Source organism: Macaca fascicularis, chromosome 3 (assembly GCF_037993035.2).
Source record: "Macaca fascicularis isolate 582-1 chromosome 3, T2T-MFA8v1.1".
Classification (NCBI taxonomy): Eukaryota; Metazoa; Chordata; class Mammalia; order Primates; family Cercopithecidae; genus Macaca; species Macaca fascicularis.
In genome coordinates, this window is record NC_088377.1 from 57460743 (window position 1) to 57479640 (window position 18898).

At 44.1% G+C, this 18898-nt stretch overlaps 1 protein-coding gene across 37 annotated transcripts in view; it reads left to right on the forward strand.

Moving 5' to 3' along the window:
* The window catches only part of AUTS2 (activator of transcription and developmental regulator AUTS2), a 1209597-nt gene that overhangs the window by 1176341 nt on the left and 14358 nt on the right, over positions 1 to 18898 (forward strand). For 6 of the 37 annotated variants that reach the window (XM_005549414.5, XM_074034841.1, XM_005549421.5 and 3 more), the window contains 8 exons: positions 3796 to 4267; positions 5681 to 5934; positions 7040 to 7281; positions 8950 to 8994; positions 12176 to 12271; positions 14760 to 14831; positions 16101 to 16130; positions 17848 to 17919. In XM_005549414.5, coding sequence (XP_005549471.1) covers positions 3796 to 4267; positions 5681 to 5934; positions 7040 to 7281; positions 8950 to 8994; positions 12176 to 12271; positions 14760 to 14831; positions 16101 to 16130; positions 17848 to 17919 — 1283 coding nt within the window. The remainder of the gene's footprint in view (positions 1 to 3795; positions 4268 to 5680; positions 5935 to 7039; positions 7282 to 8949; positions 8995 to 12175; positions 12272 to 14759; positions 14832 to 16100; positions 16131 to 17847; positions 17920 to 18898) is intronic. The other 31 variants (XM_005549416.5, XM_074034844.1, XM_074034836.1 and 28 more) reach the window with 15 other exon arrangements.

Sequence of the window (18898 nt, forward strand, 5' to 3'; positions counted from 1 at the left end):
TACCAATTTTGGAGAAGTGCAGTAAGACAAATTGACTGTCAAGATGGAAAAGCTTAACTGGGAAGATTACATTTATTGAATAATTGAAAGGAAGAGGAAATGCATTACCGATTAGCCACAAAAATGCCTGACGCCTAACCTGTGCCTCAAGAGACTCTTGTAAATGGGGAGTCGTAAAACTGTTTCAGCCCCCAAAGTTCTTACCAGCTCAAACATGTCACTGCTTTGTTTATAGGTTGCAGGACCAGAGCATTGAGGGACTGATTGCTTTCAGGGCTAGCTGAAGTGCAGTGTTCCAGCAACTCTTTGTAGCTTTACTAACCCTCTACACTTTAAGTCTGATGTACTTAAATATTGTAACTGAATCCTGGATTTATCATTACCTGCTTTGCTTTGCGACTTTTGCTTTTTAGGAGGCAGCATAGTATAAACTGCAGAAAAGGTAGTTGGTGTTGGCAGAGCTGGGACTGGAACTCAAGCCTTCTGGTTTACAAAACAAGGACATGACTTCCAGCAGGCAAATTCCTTCCCTTCTCTGGGTATATTCCCGATCTGGTCAGAGAGTGTTAGATTAGATCCTGCTACTCAAAATGTGATCCACGCATCAGCAGCCTCAGCCTTACCTAGAAGATCCTCAGAAAGGCAGAATCTAGAGCCCCATCCCAGAGCTGTGGAATCTGGATGGGAATTGTAATCAGATGTCCAGGTGATTTGAGCGTGCATTAAAGTGAAAGGAGTGCCGTACAGATTTGCACAGTTCCCTGGAGAGGTTTGGGTCTTCCCTTCATCTTTGGTAGCTTGTTGGAGGTGGTGGTGACGGCCACAGCCTTGGCACCACTCCCTCATGTTCTAGCTGTGGTTAGGTTGAGATTGAGATAGTGAGGCAACAGAGGAGACAAGAAAGTCAACTCCAGAGCCTTGGACAGCGAGCCCAAGCCTGCAGGATGCCATCTGCAAGTTTGGCTGTGTTGTCCAAATTCTTGAGGCTCATTCAAGAACAAGGGGGTAAACAGAGTCAAGCTAGATGTCTGTAGTACTTCTTTATGGGTCTCTGATGTGCCTCCTTACCAGCATAAGTGAGTGCAAGTGATATCCTCTGAGTGGTGTCCTTTGGAAAAGGAAGCTTGCTTTCGTTTGAGGGAGAAACTTCGGACAGTGATTTTTGGAGGGAATTTGAATGTATACTTACCAAGATAGAAAGTATTTACTGATTTCTTCACCAGCCCAGTCTGGAGAGAACAGAGTCATACCAAAAGATTATTTAAAAGTGTTTCTGCCATTGTACCAAGCATAAAAATGCTAAATTAGCTGTCAGTGTGAGAAGAGTCCTGCTCAGATACTTAGAACTTCTCGTTGAGTGAAACCCGTCCTCTGTCTTGTGCTGTTAGGATTTCTGGGCTGTTGTTACTTTCTGTCCCAGACCTGACTCACAGGCCTGGATCATACATACGAAGCATGTGATTTTTCAGTGCCTTTGATATTAGCTTGCTATGGGAAAATCCTGTGAAAGAAAAAGATGGGAAATTTTGTGAAGACACATGGAGAGACACAGAGCCGGATCCCTAACTGTGACATCGCTGAATAAAGGGCCTTCCTTCCTCATTGGATCCAGGAGCTTTGCTAGCTGGATGGGGCCTATCCACAGCAAGGGCTTGGGGTGCTCCTTCAGCCCTAAAGTTAGAAAGGAAGGTTTTGAGAAGCCTTTCAATTTCAGCGTTATCCTGAGCAAAAATCTTCCCAGAAAGGTTGGTAAGACAGCACTGGACAGAAATGTGTGTCAGAAGTGCAGAGTTCCTTTTCATCAGCGCTTTACCAAGTGCTCGATCTTTTCATACCTCTGAAGCATGTGAAGAAGGCAGCTTTCTTCCCATCTCAGTGTTATTGTTCCAGGCTGTTTGGAGAGATGTGACGATAGCCAAGTTCCTGTTAGCCAAAAATGTGCTTTGTTTATAAACCCAAGTTTTGTTTTTGCTTTTGTGCATGTTACCGGTTTGATCTGTGTTACCAAAAGAACATTGAAAATAATGAATTGCTTTGATGAGAATTCCAAGGAATAATGGCAAACAAGTGTGTATATACAACAATACAAAAACAGAAATATGTAAGCTGGGCACAGTGGCAGGCCCCTCTAATCCTGGCTACCCAGGAGGCTGAGGCAGGATGAACCCGTGGGCCCAGGAGTTGGAGCTGTAGTGTGCTGTGATCACACATGTGAATGTCCAGTGCAGTCCAGCCTAAACAACCTGGGGAGACCCCACCTGTAAAACAAAAAACAGACAGAAAACCCCAGAAATACACAGAACCAACAAGAATACCACATACTTTTCCCGTTTGATACAGTGAGGTAAGAGGAGAAAGTTAACGCCCAGGGTAGTTCATTTAAGAATGCCTGAAAAACACTGTCAAAGGATGTTGTCATCTATTCTTTTTCTCTTTTGAAACTGTGTACTAATAAAAGGATGCATCTTTTTAGCACAAAAATGTGGGAAGGGTAATTTTCCCCTAGTCGTATACAAAAGTACTTACTCCCAAATGGGGCCATTCTTTTCTATTGAATGCCCTGTTGGTCTTTCGTTACTCTGGTTTGAGATTTTTATGGAGCTTGGCTTATGGGGTAGTCAGATAAGCCATTCTACTAAACGTGGCCCTTAGATCTTTTGACCTTTGGAGGGAGTACATCTTTTACATCCATACAGGAGCAGCTATTTTCTGTATTTCATTCACGAGTGTAGAATTTCCCTTAAATTTAATATCCAAGCTTATTCTCAACGTCCAGCACCCCTTTAACTTAGTTGCGTGCGGACCCCCATGTGGTCCAAGGGGACTTTCTTAAAAGCTCTAGCAAGTGTAGTTGACGGGAAACTGTATTTCAGTTCCCGTTTGCACCTTTGATCGCAGATGTTGCTGGGATCAGGTGATGGGCATTAAGAGACCTGCCTTTTGACTTGAAAGTTCAGCACTTGCTCAACCAAGAATTATCCGTAAATGTGAAGTGTGTCCCGTTGGTCAAAGTGGAAAGTGGGGAGGAAGGGAAGGCCAAGGAAAAACATCCGTGTGATGTTAAATAATGTTTGACTCATTTGCTATTGAAAACACTTTCTTTTGTGTATTCAACAAATGTATTTGTTTTAAAAGGGAAAAATCAACTTGTCAACTATTGTTTCTTAATTGTGATGCCATAAAAGACTTCCTGGAGGTTAAGGAAAACATTCATTTTCAGAATGTAGTCTAGGCTGCTGTTTTTTCTTTTATAGAGACGGAATCTCGAATCTCGCTAGGTTGCCCAGGGTGCTCTTGAACTCATGGGCTCAAGCGATCCTTCTACCTCAGCCTCCCGAGTAGCTTGGACTGTAGCACACACCTGGCTAATTTTTTTTGGAGAGTCAGGGTCGTGCTATGTTGCCCAGACTGATCTCGAACTCCTGGGCTCAAGCAACCCTCCCAGCTCGGCCTCTCAAAGTGTTGAGATTACAGGTGTGAGCCCCCATGCCTGGTGCTAGGCTGCTTTCTTGAATGCAGTCTCCTCTGGCCGGTTGGCCTTTCTCTCCCCTCCCACATCCCCAGGGGCATTGCTCTCCATGGGCAAAGGCTATTCCTGCATCTTTCTCTGTCCACCATTGACCCATTTGCTGTGGGCACATACTGCTGCAGGTGGTGGAGACAAGGACCCAAGTGAGGAGGGTTGGTGCCAGGTCCGGTTGCTGGAGCTGTGTGATAGCTTTGGAGTTTGCTTTCCCTCATTACCCCACACTCATGTCGTTGCCTGTGGTTTTGTCTTTGCTCTCTCCCATGCAGATCCGGAGTTAGGTGTTGGCACGCTACCAGAACATGACAGCCAGGATGCAGGGCCAATTGTCCCCAAGATATCGGGTCTAGAGAGAAGCCAGGAGAAGAGCCAGGACTGTTGCAAAGAGCCGATCTTTGAGCCTGTGGTGCTTAAAGACCCCTGCCCTCAGGTCGCACAGCCGATACCCCAGCCCCAGACGGAGCCCCAACTCCGAGCTCCTTCTCCAGACCCTGACTTGGTGCAGCGCACAGAGGCCCCACCTCAGCCCCCACCTCCGATTACACAGCCACCACAGGGCCCTCCTGAGGCCCAGCTCCAGCCCGCTCCGCAGCCTCAGGTGCAGAGGCCACCCAGGCCACAGTCCCCCACCCAGCTGCTCCATCAGAACCTCCCACCTGTGCAGGCCCACCCCTCCGCTCAGAGCCTCTCCCAGCCATTGTCAGCCTACAACAGCAGTAGCTTAAGCCTCAACAGTTTAAGGTGAGTGGCCTGCTCTTCTTTGGCCTGAGTGTTGCCCTCTCCCTGGGGATCAGGTGGGTGGGACTCGGGGAGGGATCCCTAGGGAGACTGAAGTTTCCTTGTTGGAAACATCATCCCTTTCTCTGAGACTAGAGACAGGGAATGGGGCTGTTGGGTGAGACTCGGGTCTCTTGGGAAAGGACAGGTTGGGATGGGTGGGTGGTGAGGACATTGTAAGGAAGGAAAATATTTTAGGCACTCGAGAGAGCGGAGGCGGAAGGTGAGGAAGGCGTGGAAAGTCCTGGGCCAGGGAGACCCAGCAGCAGTGGGAGGCAGGGAATCGAAGCCTGGGGCATATCAGAGGCCACGCACTGTGAGCAGATCTTTTCAAGGCAGGCTCTTGCAAACTCCGACAGAAGAAGTATTAAAGAAAACTTGTCTCCCTGCAGTTCCAAAGGCAGGAAGATTGGGAGCCAATGAGTATCCCAGTATAAGGATTTTTTTTTTTTTTTTGGTTCTGATTTACTTCCTCCTATGTGGGTCAGAGAAGTAGGGAAGAAAGAAAACAAGCTGCGTTTAGAGAAAGTGAGAAATTTCTGTATGGAAATCCAGGCTCTCCTCGGTCTTGTTTTTGCCAAGTTACAGAGAAACGTCTAAAAAGCAGCACAGAGGAACACAGCAAAGAAAAGAGAGGCAGAAACCCAGTGTGCAGCGCCAAGTGGAGCCAACCCTTGGTGCCCCGGGGGCTATAATTCTAACCCGGCACAGCTCCTGAGGCTGTGTGTCTTTGTTACTGTTTTCCTTTTGAAAACCTGGAGGCTTTGGTGGTTCCGGGCCTTGCTATTTCCTAAGAGGCGACGGCCCAGTCTTTGGGAGGCAGGTTTCTTCCCCAAGGAGCCAGGCCCGGCTTCTGACCCCTCGGCTGTTTCTGTGGTCTCCAGACCATAAAGTGATGTGAGAACCCAGGCACCTGGGTTTCACCTCTTCTTTGTGTGTCTTCATTTAAGAGGTAACAAGACAGATGGGGTGAACTCAGATCATCGCGTTTTTTATTCCTTTGTGTTAACTGTTACTTTATAGGAGATGTAGCTAGTGGAGAATGGAAGGCTGGGGATTTTCTAGGGGCAGAGATGAGAATCTGGCCACAGGAACGAGAGAGGCCCTGAGGTTTAAGCAGAATGAGCTGTCTCGACATCAAGATGCCCCACAGCCCTGAAGCAGCAGTTTCGGTTTGCTCTGTCGGCAGTAACGATGGGAAAGTTTGCAGGAGTTGTAATTTCAGAAAGTGTGTGCGTACGGGGAGGATCTGTAAAGAGGAAGGGGCAAGAGAGACTGTGGTGAGGGTTTAGGGGAAGGAGATAGGATTCTTTAAAAGCGAATACATTGCTTACCTTTTTTTATTTTTTTCTTTTCTGTTTTTTCTTGCTCCGATAGCAGTAGCAGAAGCAGCACTCCAGCAAAGACTCAGCCCGCCCCTCCTCACATCTCCCACCACCCCTCTGCCTCCCCATTCCCCCTCTCCCTGCCCAACCACAGCCCCCTGCACAGCTTCACACCCACCCTCCAGCCCCCCGCACACTCACATCACCCCAATATGTTTGCCCCTCCCACTGCTCTGCCTCCTCCACCACCACTGACATCGGGAAGTCTGCAGGTGGCCGGACACCCGGCCGGGAGCACTTACTCAGGTAGGACCGAGGGGCCTGTGCTCATGACCCCGACACCCACCACCCCTGGCTGTGACCTCACCCTACCTATGTTGTCCCGATTGCAAGGTTGCATTTGCCTACAATTTTTTCCTTCCTTACTCTAATCTTCCTCAAACGCTCTCTGGCCTGAGGTCCAGCAAAAATACCTGTCAGCACCCATACAAAGCTTAGCTCAGCCCCTGTGAACCTGACACTGCCCGAAGAGAGGAGGTTTGTTTGGAGTTAGGAGGCATTTCCAGCTAAATTCAGCCACTGAGTGGTCAGACGCAGGTAGCGTGTGTCCTGTGTCGTCTGGGCTCTCCTGAGAGCGATGGAAACGTCCCCAAGCCCATGTCTGTTTCGCTCCAGGATCTTAGATTGCGTCCTGGTTTAAGGGGTTTCTTTTCACTGGGCAGGGCCTTCTCTGGTCTCCTTGGGAGGAGATGACACACTCTTTGTGACAATATATCCCAGAATTTTAAGGGCAGACCTCACGTTAGACACAGGGTCCTTGTCTCCTCACCTGTGTTAATCAGGTCAAGTGTCCCAGTTCTGGTCCAGTGTAGCCATGGTATGCTGCTAATACAGAGAGCCATATAGCAGTAATTGACACTTGAAGAGGGCGTGCGAGCCCTGCCATGTGAACAGCTGACATTTATTAGTGTGCTGTCACTGTTTCCAAGCACTTAAATGTGCAAATTGCTTTAACCCTCAAAAATCAAACCCATGAGTTAGGCAGTATTATTGTCCCCCTCTTGAAGATGGGAAAACTGGCCCTCGGATGGGTTATTTGCCCTGCCCAGGGTCACTCAGCTGGTGGTGACAGCTGGAAATCGGACTCTGGCGTTTGGCCTGGAGCTTTTCCCCAAATCAATAGACTGCCTGTCCCTGAAAGCTGGGAGACCAGCTAGAGAACAGGGAGACAGGGTGCGACTGGGCCTTGGTCTCCTCTGCTTCATTGATTGCCCCCTTTTATCTCAGGGCCCAGCCGCACCCTGTCACCCCTGCCACTGTGTCATCAGCCCCGTATCCCTCCACAGGAAGGCACTCCGATGTCCTGTTCTGAAGGAAAAGGTGTCATTGTCTCCCTCTTCTTCTCTTCCAGAGCAAGACATCTTGCGACAGGAACTGAACACTCGTTTTTTGGCCTCTCAGAGTGCTGACCGCGGGGCTTCGCTGGGCCCTCCGCCCTACCTGCGGACCGAGTTCCATCAGCACCAGCACCAGCACCAGCACACCCACCAGCACACGCACCAGCACACCTTCACGCCGTTCCCCCACGCCATCCCGCCCACTGCCATCATGCCGACGCCAGCACCTCCCATGGTGCGTACCCCAGGCAGAAATGTGAGGATAAGTAGAGCACGACTCTTTTCTTTATGCAGCACGTGGGACCGGGCTGGGCAGCGGGGCCACCAGAGATCGAATGGGGAGTGACGGCTGTTTGCTGGAGAGAAGGGAATGTGTCTAGTACCCTGCCTCAGGCAGCTCTGACTTCAGGGGCCTACAGTAGGAACTTCTTTCTGGGCAGTGGTATCCAGCACTGCCGGTGGAAATGATTCCATCTGCCCTCAAAACAGTTGTGCCCAGTGTTGATGGCTAACTTCCTAAAGGGTTGTTTTGTTTTTTTGAGCATCCCGGGAGACTGTCACCAGACAGAAAATGCACCTGCTTGTGCTTTGCACCAAGTGCTAGCACATACATTCTTGCAGGGTAATGGGGATGAAGAAGAGAAGGGAGAGAGACCTCAGCCAGGAGGCTGGGACTGCGTTGGGTGCCACGTCCACCTGCGCATTCCGATGGCTTCCCTAAACCCACTTTGTTGGAGGTGTTGTATTTCTTGTGTTTCATAAGACAGTCCCTAATCTGGTATTGTGCTCTGTCAGCAAGTGTTCAGGGATCCCTGCAGGGACAGAACTCTCTGCCTTGGGGCAAGAGGAACCACTGGCCATGACATGGTCTTGGTCTTCACTGGGGGCTAGCACGTGTCCAGAACCAGTTAGGAATTTCTTTTTTTAAAGTGAATAACCATAATTAATAGTGCCATATTAGAATGGTAAATATTCTCAGATAGAGTCCTGTCTAACAGTGAGTATTAGAGTCATTTTTTACTTAATTTTTAGTATTTCAGAAAATACTGGATTTTAAGGTCGTCACTATAGGCATTATGAGAATAAATTGCATGATTTTAAAAGGAGTCCACTTCACCCAAGTTTGCTTCCTCTCCTTCCTCTCCCTCCCCCATCTTATTCAACTTACTTTTTAAAAATATGTTTTTAAAGTTTGTTTTATAAATTTCATTTCAAGGAATATTAGCAATGAGGCCTTGTGAGCAGAAATATGTTTTTAATAGCAAATCCTGTATCTCTTTTTTGGATGAACTATACTTCTCAACAATTAGATTTTGAAGATCCTAAGATTTTGAGAAAGTTTTCTGCTGGCCTGTGTGAGCTGTTTCACAAATTAATTTAACCAAGGGTAGTTATAGCATCAATATGATGACATTATTTAGAGGGGACAATAGTATACTCTTTTTCTGTTCAAATGAAAGGCTGTCTGGCCTACCCCAGATCACTTTGTATTTGGGTGTCATACATTTCAGAAGACAGCTGCATGGCAAGACAGTTTTTCTGCCAAAGTAAAGATGAAAATAGGGGGAATTCACTGGGTAAATCAGACCAAATGCTCACCTCTCTCTGATTTATCTGGATAATTGCCTATTCTCTCCTGTTTAGATGTTTGGTTCGTGCCAATCTGTAGAAAGAAAATAGTAGGAAGAAAGGCATCCTAGTATGTGCAGAACCCAAATGGACCACTTGGTTTTTTACTTTGTTCTTCCATTTTTGTTGTCTTCTTGTCAGGGAGACTCAGGAGCTCAGAATGGTTTCATATATAATGAGGTTATTGGGTCTGATGACAACTTAATGACAGGGAAGCTTTGTAGGGCCACCTCCACTGTAGCAGTGAACAAAAATGCAGATTAAGTAACTAGCTTTTGCTTTGATCCCTTTACAGTTTGACAAATACCCTACAAAAGTTGACCCATTCTACCGGCACAGTGTGAGTTTCATTACCATGCTACACATTGAATGTAACCGCTTTGCCATTTTTGTGCTGTTGCCACAGATCAGTCAATGACTAGCAGCCTTCCTTAATCATCTTTGCAAGAGTTCCCATTGCTCCTTGCCACTTTGGATGCTTGCTTTTGTGGTGTTTTGCTTTTGGTAAAGATGCAGTATCATCTTCTGAATCAAAAGATCATAAGCACTCCGAAGGCTTGAAAGCAGAGTTGCTCTTTAGTGGCAGTCAGGCATCTGTCCTGCAAAGTGAGGTGTCTGCAGTGGAGTCAGCAGAGTTCCAGGAGAGTCCGAAATCACAGCATTTCAGTCGTCAGTTGAAATGTCACTAACACAGAAGTCCTGGAATGCAACCTGAATTATTTCCTCTAAATAGAAAGTCCCTTGTCTTTTTGACTCATGACTCTTCAACGAGTAGATTTTCATTTGCTCTAGACTAAATGTAGAACCCTCTTCCACATGGCTGGTATTGTTCTGTTGAGTTTGTTGCAATGGAAAGTAAAAACATCACTTAATTAAAATAAACTCCCAAAATTGAAATGAGTGATATTTTCTCTTTAAACTCATTCTCCTTTATTAAAAAAAAAAAAACACAAAAACAAACCAAAAAAAAAAAAACTTGTTTTATGCAATTTTAAGAGTACATTCTGGAACTTCAATTGATAACACCCTAAGTTATATGTTCAGTTAACTTGTAAGACAAGAGCTTATTTTTATTCAAAGACCTTGAATATTTCCATGATATTTTGATGATGGGGTGAATACTGCATCATTTTTATCTGAAAATTTGCAAGTTTCTTTGCCAGTGATTTTTTTTTTTTATGAAACCAGAAAAAAGAGAAGGTTAATCATTGCTTGTAGCCATGTTGATTCACCATACTCAACTGTTCTTGCTTAGGTTTGTAGATAGTGTTCTCTTAACCATTTGAGTAGAAGTGCTACTTTAATAGGTCAGCAAAGACTGAATTCATTCATACTGTGAACCAGATAATTAGATACCATGTTAGTCAAGAGTGCAGCTGAGAAGTCAAGACTAGTAAATATTAGAAATCAATTGAGAATTATGTACTCTAGGGGCATTCAGAAATAACATAAGATGAAAGACCTCTTTAAAAAGAAGTTAGAAAAGTATATTTGATGACTCCTCCCCATCCCTCCCAACATGGTCCCCTCCTGTTCTGCTCAGTACTGGGATACAAAAACAGATTTCACGGGGACACCCAAAGCCCAGTAGACCTGTGGATTTCCTCTTTGGGTCTGGCCCATGGATGGCACCATTATGCCCCAGTCTATACTTTGCTGATTTAAAGTAAGGACCAGCTAACACAATAATTCATATAGAAAGTTCAACGTGCCCAACAAGTGGCTCAGATTTACTTTCTAGGACCCACTGCGGTGCCTTCTTATATGCATATTCTACAGTCCTAGGCCGAAGATGGAGAATAAGCCTGGAGGCCTGAATTTTTGGAAAGTGTATGTATTATTAGGCGCTTCAGGTTTTTAGTCGGGGGAGGAATGATCAGCTATATTTATGTTCTAAGAGGTCAGTAATGGAATAAAACAAAAAGAAAGTAGTAAGAACATCCAATTTTTAAATTGTAAACTTAAAGGGAAAATGCCCACCTGGAGGCAGAGTATAGAGATCTGAGTGTGTTTTACTGTGGCATGTATTTAATTACTCAGCTTTATTCAGTGTACTGTGGGAGAGTTATTTCATATTAGGAGTTATAGTGGATAATATATGAAGTACTCAGTCTCCCCTGCTTTGGGGATTAGGACATTATAAGGGGAATTAAGATGCAATGCACTCAAGTATCTAAAACACAATTTTAGACTTAAAAGTAGTTTTAAATGAGGGCACTTGGCTTGCAATCACTATTTAAGTGGATTTAGTTCAATATCAATTAGTCTGAAAAACTTTGCTGCATCATTGAAGGGAGCAAAATGAAATAAAGACCAACAGAAAAAGGACGTGCTCTGAAAATGGGATTGCAAAATGTGAATTACTAAAAATAACTGACACAAATACTTTACGAGGAAGAGCTTCAATTACTGTTGTAATTTTGACATAATAAACAACCACGAGGGTGGGGCATTCTTTAAAATATTTGTATGGTGGCTTGATCACAGTAAATGGAACCAGACCAATAGGACCTCAAAAAGATTAAGTTTTTAGAAGGACGGAAAGATGTGTTTGCATTGCCTTCTCTCTGTATGTCTTTCCTCAATTGTGTCCTTTTATAGACTGTTGATTGAGGAAAATTCATAGTCTTCATTCAGACTCATTCTGTTACCATCATAGAGTGGACTCCTACGTGAAGGGCTTGGCTTGAGTATCCTCCAAAGAGCTTGTTCATTTAATAGCAGAAACCGTTGAGAAGTGGCCATAAAAATTCAGATTTCATATGTTCATACAGAAGTGCTTTAAGCACCTGAGACTTAAACAAGAGCAAGTGAAAGCTCGATAGTGATATTCCAGACTCGGGTTATTTCTGTGCAACTAGAATCCATCTTCTAGGCCAATTGGCAGCTCCATTTAAAGTATACATCGAGTCGTTTTATTTTACCCTTTCACACATATTTGTCATTATTTTAGATGAGAGAATTAAATTGTCCTCTGGAACTGCCACTTCTACAACAGCCTAATGAAGCAAGGATTGTGAATATGTTCTCATTTCCTCACACTATTAAAAGTCTAAAAGTACTAATCGAGTTTTAATGGTATAAAATCCTGGCACTCATGAAGACTTCTTTTTCTTCCCTTTTTTTTTCTTTTTTCTGCCTTTTTTTCCCCCTAATTAACTTGTAATTTTCTGGGCATCTTATTTGGCTCAGAGTCCCTCCTGTTTTTGAAATGCATTAAAATCTCCAATCATTTAGGACTTCTGATTTAACAATTAATAATTAGAAAAGCTCCCTTTCTAATGATGCCCTCACCCAGGACGTCATTTGCTGGCTGATTGATCCTGAACTACTTTTAACTTTTGAAGTTACACATTCATGGCGCATCTGTGTGATCATCCCATCATGGCTGCTTGACTAATAGCATCAAACTGAGATTACTTGGCTTGCTCATGTCGATGTCTTTCAATGGGACGGGAATTTGAATATGTCACTTGCCTCCTACTAAAATCTTTTTTCCCCCTCTCCGTCTTTGGCCACAGCTCTTCCATTCCTATCCTCCTGCAGTGTCGGGCATCCCCCCTATGATTCCGCCCACTGGCCCTTTTGGTTCACTACAAGGAGCATTTCAGCCGAAGGTAAGAAACCTCACAGTGAAAACACACGGGCATGTGTCTAAGTGGCGTCCCGGGGCCGGGCGTGCAGGAAGTTCTGCGTCCTCTTGCCTGCGCAGTGACTCATTAATCAGGTCCTAAGTGACCACTGGGATTAGAGTGAGCCTTTTTTTTTTTTTCTTCCGAGTCCATCTGGTTTTAAATGGCCGTGAAAATTCAATTTTCAAACTGTACTACCCACGTAATCTCAGTTAAGCTAAGATTTCTTGTGCTCTTCAAAATATACATTATATTTATTTTTTTTACTACCAATATCGTGGACATAGCTTCTGGTCAGGAATTCTATGACATTTCAGACACATGTGTGCCAGGTTGTTCTTCAGATATATGTAATCAGTAAAGACACAAAGCTGGGTCCTTATTGATTTTAGTAGAAGTGGGGATAAAGGCTTCAAGTATATGTAATTAGTAAAGACAAAGCTGAGTCCTTATTTACTTCAGTAGAAGTGGGGATAAAGGTCCCACAACTAAAATTGTATCCTACAAATTCTTCTCTCATTCTCCCTCATTTCTCTCGCCAACCCCATCAGCTGCTAACAGGGTCTGCCCGCAGTGGGGTGGTTGCCTACCATTTTGGTCCTCCTTTCTTTCTCCCTCCCTCTCTCTCAGCCATCCCACCCCTGCCATGGTTACACTGGCCAAGGCCAAGACTTTGTCATCAGTTACTAACATCCTAGAGTGAAATTAACCTTTCATCCTTGGTAACAGTTAAATTCTCTTCCACCTAGTCAGTGATAATGCTGTCCAACGTTGGCTACAGCTGTCTGTAAAGGTCAATATTGAAGAGTCATTCTGGAAACACTATCTTTTTAAATATACTTACAGTTTCTATTTTACTTTCACACAAAAATAAAAAGAGTCATACTCTCATGTGGGTAACCATTCTCAGACTTGAAGATATTATGCTGTGTGTCATTGAGTTTTCCTTTTTCTTTTCCCCCCATCTCATTTCTAAGGTAAAACACAGTGTTGGGCCAGAGTTTTCCAGGATAAGCACGTAACTGCATTTCCAAAGAGGTGTTGCATTAAAACTAGGCACAGGAAAAGAATTAAAAGGCATTAGAGGTGGGGGTCCCCCTCCCCTTCAAAATCATCTGCATTGAATTGCATTGAATTCAGTTCATCTATTGAATTTGCCGCCATTGAATTGCAGCCTATATGCAAGGTTACTGATACACTGGGCTTTTATGACGGCCTTGTTAAACACCTCCTATCTGGAGATAAAATGATGGTGATTTTAAACTCCTTCCCCCAGTCTGCACTTTACTACTTCCTCAGACCCGGGCCTGTCCCCTCTAGGTTGCACCAAATCTCTGGGGCCTCCCCAAGCAGACTGGTAGGTCATTTAATAAATTAGACTATGTCCCTCACTCACAATTATCCAATCACACAGAAAACTACATCTGGGCAAGAAAGTGTCTCTCCTGGTGTTGAAATAGGCCTTTCCAGGCCATCGTCCTGATTGAATATGTAGATTGCAGTTCATTAGTGGAGTTCTTCATATGTATGCAAATCAGGCTGTTAACAACTCCAGCTTAATTGTTAGTTGTACTGCAGCTGATTGCTTTTCTTTCTTTCATTCTTTATTCCCCCCTTCTCCTTGTAGGCAAGCTTCGTGCCTAAACTTGAGCTCTTTTTCCCGACAAGTTTAACATCCTGGCGTGGGGGGTGTTCATAGAAGTTGTGATTTCTTCAATAAAATAACTGGTGGTGTCTCCTGAATCCTTTCCCACTAGAAAGCAGTGATTGCGCCCAAAGTACGCTTTGTATTGTTGCTAATTCAAAGGACAGAAGCTCACAGATAAGGTTAATATGAGTAATATTTGAGAATGTTGGTGGGAATAGGTAAGAGCAAGCAGAATTGCTTTAGAAATCATCGAAGAGCAGATCCGCAAGGTCCCTAAATTAGGTTCTCTTGTCCCATTTCCACCACTGCTAATGAGTAATTACTGAGTGTAATTCCTTGTTATTGTCTACCAGTTAAAACTGTGAGCTTAATGTCTGTACTTTCAGTTATTCTGATGAGAAACACCTGATCCTGCCAATTATAATAATGTTCACTTAAGCATTTCTTGGAATGTTTGGTGATTAAAAAAAAAAAAAAAAAAAAAAACCAATGGCAGTCCCTGCCATGGGTTCATTTGGAGGAAGAGGAGTTCCAGGACAGCATTTACGTTTGTTGCTTCTCTTTTTTGGTCCTGTGCTTTTTATTGCAGTGAAATGTTCTGGGGACCTCTCTCTGCTTTTAGATGCCATTGCTGGAGAGAGCAAGCTGTGGTCAGGCCCCTTTGAGAAAGAGCATGCGTGGTCCTTGAGAAAAATGAATCTTGCATTTCAGAAGGAAACAAACAAATGAAGTTTGGCTTCTCTCCTTTAGGAGGAGGGAAGGATCTTGCTTTCGTGTCACCTGTTTTGTGCTTCCTAAGTAAGCTGTGGTCTAATTAATTTGTAGACATCCAACCCTATCGATGTCGCTGCTCGGCCTGGGACAGTCCCACACACTTTACTACAAAAGGACCCGAGGGTACGTGCAAAGTCAGGCTTGGTCTCAGGTAACACCAGGGGGTGTGTGTTTGCACGGGTCGGCCAGCCCAGTGCTCGCATCTTCCGTAGCTCCTTTGAGCGAGCTGCTGTTTCAGCTGTTCTTCCAGTTTGTGGAAGAAAATGCCAATGACTCTTAGAGAACAGTCTCTGCTGCTCACTGCGAGCGTAGGACACAAAGAGACCGACTTGCCAATGGGAGAAAAGAGGAATGAGTTATGGTCTGAGCCCAGAAATTGGACAGTGTCAGCTTGTATACTTTTTACTTAACCCATCTTCTCTTTCTATGGTCTCCTTAAATTGTCTTACACAAATGAAGTAGCTACAGAAGGTTTTGAATGGAAAAGCACTAAGGTGCTTTTCTTCCTGGAAGTCAGGCTACACATCCCCCCCTTGCCTGGGGTCAGGAAGTTATTGTACTGCACGGCTCTTTGGCCCTCTATTTTTAACGTGCTAGGGATCCTTTTGTACTCTAGAGCTAAATAAAATATCCATTATGCTTTGGTTATGTTGTTTATTCATAATTTATTACCACTGCCTGCTTCCAAAAAAGGAATTTGAAGTTATACGATAGATAAAATCTTGCCTCATTGATTGTTATTTATAGTCATCTTTACACGAAATATGAAAACATCCTTAACAATAATGTCTTTTTACCTACATAAGGGCAGTCAGAAATTGATAACCAGAGTTAGATAGAAGTTTAAAATGACTCAACTATGTAAGTATGTCATGATGTGTAGTGAACTTCTGGAAAATGTCTAATACCTATAAATAATGTAAAGTCATCAATGTAAGGGTATTGGTAAAGACAGCCTAATTCTCCTGGATGGATGGATGGAAAGAACACCTCTCCCCAGATACCAGTTAGTAGAGCTGTACTACAGCTGTAAAAGCCTGGGGTCTGAAGGCCATTCTGCCTCAGACCTACCCAGTGTGGTTGGAGCTCAAAACAGTGAAACTCCTGGTGTGTGATGTGAGCAAATCACATTGCCAGAGGGCACATTGCTATTGATTAAACTTGTACAGGGGCTTGTCAGCGTAGATGTACCAAGGCTTGTGAAGTGGGGGAGGGGACACTTGGCACTTTTGATAGTGTGAAAATGGGTTAATTATTCTCTAAAAGGACTTCATTTAAAAGTAAAATTCTAACATTTTAATTTCCCCTCCTAATGAAGCACTACAAATTTGTTAATTAGAGCAATTGTTTGAGTGACAGGCATGTAACCAAGTTGTCATTTTCTCTTCACAGTTGACAGATCCTTTCAGACCTATGTTAAGGGTAAGAAAGCTTCTTATAGAACTGTTTTGCAACCTCTATTTGACTCCCTGTGGGTTAAAAATACAAGTCTATTACAAGGAAATAAGCCATAGAAATGTTGGAATAAGACATCGGAATGACGGTGATTGGGTTTTTCAGGTAGTGTGATTGAAAATGGCCTAAATCGTTTTGCTTTGACCGTTGGAGGCCATTGGCTTTTTTCTCTCTACAACAGAGAAAAGTCAACTGAGTCTGATCTCTTCTTAGCTTCTTAGCAGTTCTGGAAAAAGGTTTGACTAGTTGGAACTTAAGGGGAAAGACTTAAGCTGTAGGCTGAAGTTAGTCTCTCTCGCACTTAGAAAATATGTAGCTGGGTCTGTTTATTTTGGCTGGTGGCTCCCTCTTTCTGTACTAAGTGGCATTGACTTGCCATAGCCGTTTGACCTCCGTTTAAGGTGCAGGAAGGAGATACTATAAGCATTTGGTTTCTTAACATCTTGCTTAAAGCAAATTGTTCTCGAGGTCTGGAGAGTGGCCAGTGTGATGACCTCTAAATGAATCCTGGTGGTTGGGGGTAAGACAGACGTGATGAATTGTTGGACAGAAGATGGATGGACAGCAGATTTCTTACTATGCATAACTCATTTCTAGGGCATATAATCAGATAATTTGATTTCTCCAGGGGAAAAAGGAGAATTGTGTCATCACTTAGGTGAGGCAGTATATTATTTGTGATTTCAAACTACCCATAATTTCATTGCAAGAGAAAAGAACTGACCCAGACTTGCATTTTAAGTATATATTTTCGGCAATAACCCCATACTGTAGAAACCAGAAGCTTCTGTTCTTCGCCGATGTAGAATGAGGCTGTGTTTTCTTCTCATGTATCCAGTAGTTACTGAGCACGCACCCCGAGCTTATGGGTAGATAACTTAGCAGAAATGAAGTGAAGAGGTGGTCCCTGCCCGCTGACTGGTAGAAGAGAATACACTCACAGTACTCCACTCCTTATAAAGCAAGACATGAAATAATTGGAGAGATAATTGATTCAAATTCAACCCCAGAGGGTGGAGGATGGACTTGAGGTCTGCAGAGGCCTAGAGAATAGGAAGGAAGGAATTCTTCTCTTTGTTTCTTTTCTTTTTTTAAACGTAGGAACAGTGCCTACCAACATGAATGAGTAGTTGACTCTTAGCATTTATGGTAACTGGGCTTCAGTCAAAATGCGAATTTCTTTGTACCACTTTGGGGGTTAAAAACCACCACAGTCTTGGGAGCGGTTAGGACAGGTTCTGTACCCTCTCTTATTTTGATTTGACTCACAGACATTCACTAATGAGCTCTTCTGAACAGCTGATTTGCATTATAGCATGGCAGCGTTTGTTAAGTAGGGCTTCCCACTCTACCAGGTCTGCCAGCTGGCACCAGAAAAGAAAGAGAAGAGACACAGAGTGGGATTCAGGCTTTTGCCATCTTGTCCTTGCTAACCGGGGAGGTCCTTGTCAATGTGGTTTTCTGAGTAGCAAGCCCACGTGGGGAAAGAGGGGGAGCTGGCTGTGACTCCCTTATGACTGGGCGCTGGAGAGCTGCTGATGGAAAAGCACTTGGAGAGTACAAAGCACTCTTGTTTCATGAAAAAAGCCTCTGCAGCCAAAATCTGCTGAAAGCTTTGGGGAAATTGAAGGTGGTTTTCTCTGAAATGTCTTCCTCCTAACCACGTTGCTCTTTCTTGTTCCAGAAACCAGGGAAGTGGTGTGCTATGCATGTTCACATCGCCTGGCAGATTTACCACCACCAACAGAAAGTCAAGGTCAGTCCGACCTTCCTGGTATAGGAAGAATGGGATGGGCATGTGAGTGTGTGATGTGCTCGGGAGAACCTGATTAACGAGGCATTTAAAATACATCTTACAGACCCATAGTTAGGAAGGATCAAGCCCCTCTTGGAAAAGCTACTCAGAAGTCTTAACTTTTTTTTCCCCCCCCCTAGAGTCAGGGTCTCATTCTGTTGCCCAGGGTGGAGTACAGGGGGACAGTCATAGCTCACCACAGCCTTGAACTCCTGGGCTGATGTGATCCTCCCACCTCAGTCTCCCAAGCAGCTGGGACTTTAGGCATATACCACCATACTTGGCTAATTTCTTGATTGTTTTTGTAGAGATGGAGGGTCTCACTGTGTTGCCCAGGCTGGTCTCAGACTCCCGGCCCCAAGCAGTTCTCCCGCCTCAGCCTCCCAAGTAGCTGGGATTACAGTGCAAGCCACAGCAGCCAGCTCAGAAATCTATTAATTAGGGAAACCACCAGTGAAATTACAAAACAAAAGCAAACTGATAATGCCCTGGGGTTCCCCTTTTTTATAATTTTGTCATTTTATTGATCCAAAGGGCTTGAATATGGATTAAATGCTAAAATAAAGCTTTTGGAAATAAAATTGTAGTGACCAAAAATTAGAATACAGAAAATACTTTGCATCTGGGAAGAGCTACAAATGAATGTTGGGTTTGGGTTTTTGTAAAAATAGTGACTGCTGTATTCTTTTCATTTTTTGGCTGTGGGAAAACAGTAGAGTCACGTATGCCCTATATGAAGACGATGCCACTGAACTGTCACTGGTCCTGTTGATGGTCAGTGCTGGGGGCTGGAATACAGTCAGGACTTGCAGGAGCCGCGTTCTGGCCAGTTACCTCGCTGTCCAAAGATGGTTTTTCCTTTCGTCTATATTTTCATCATAGGGATGAATATATTCCATGTTCTGCTAGAGCCTTTATGACTCAGTAGGGGAGAGATCGA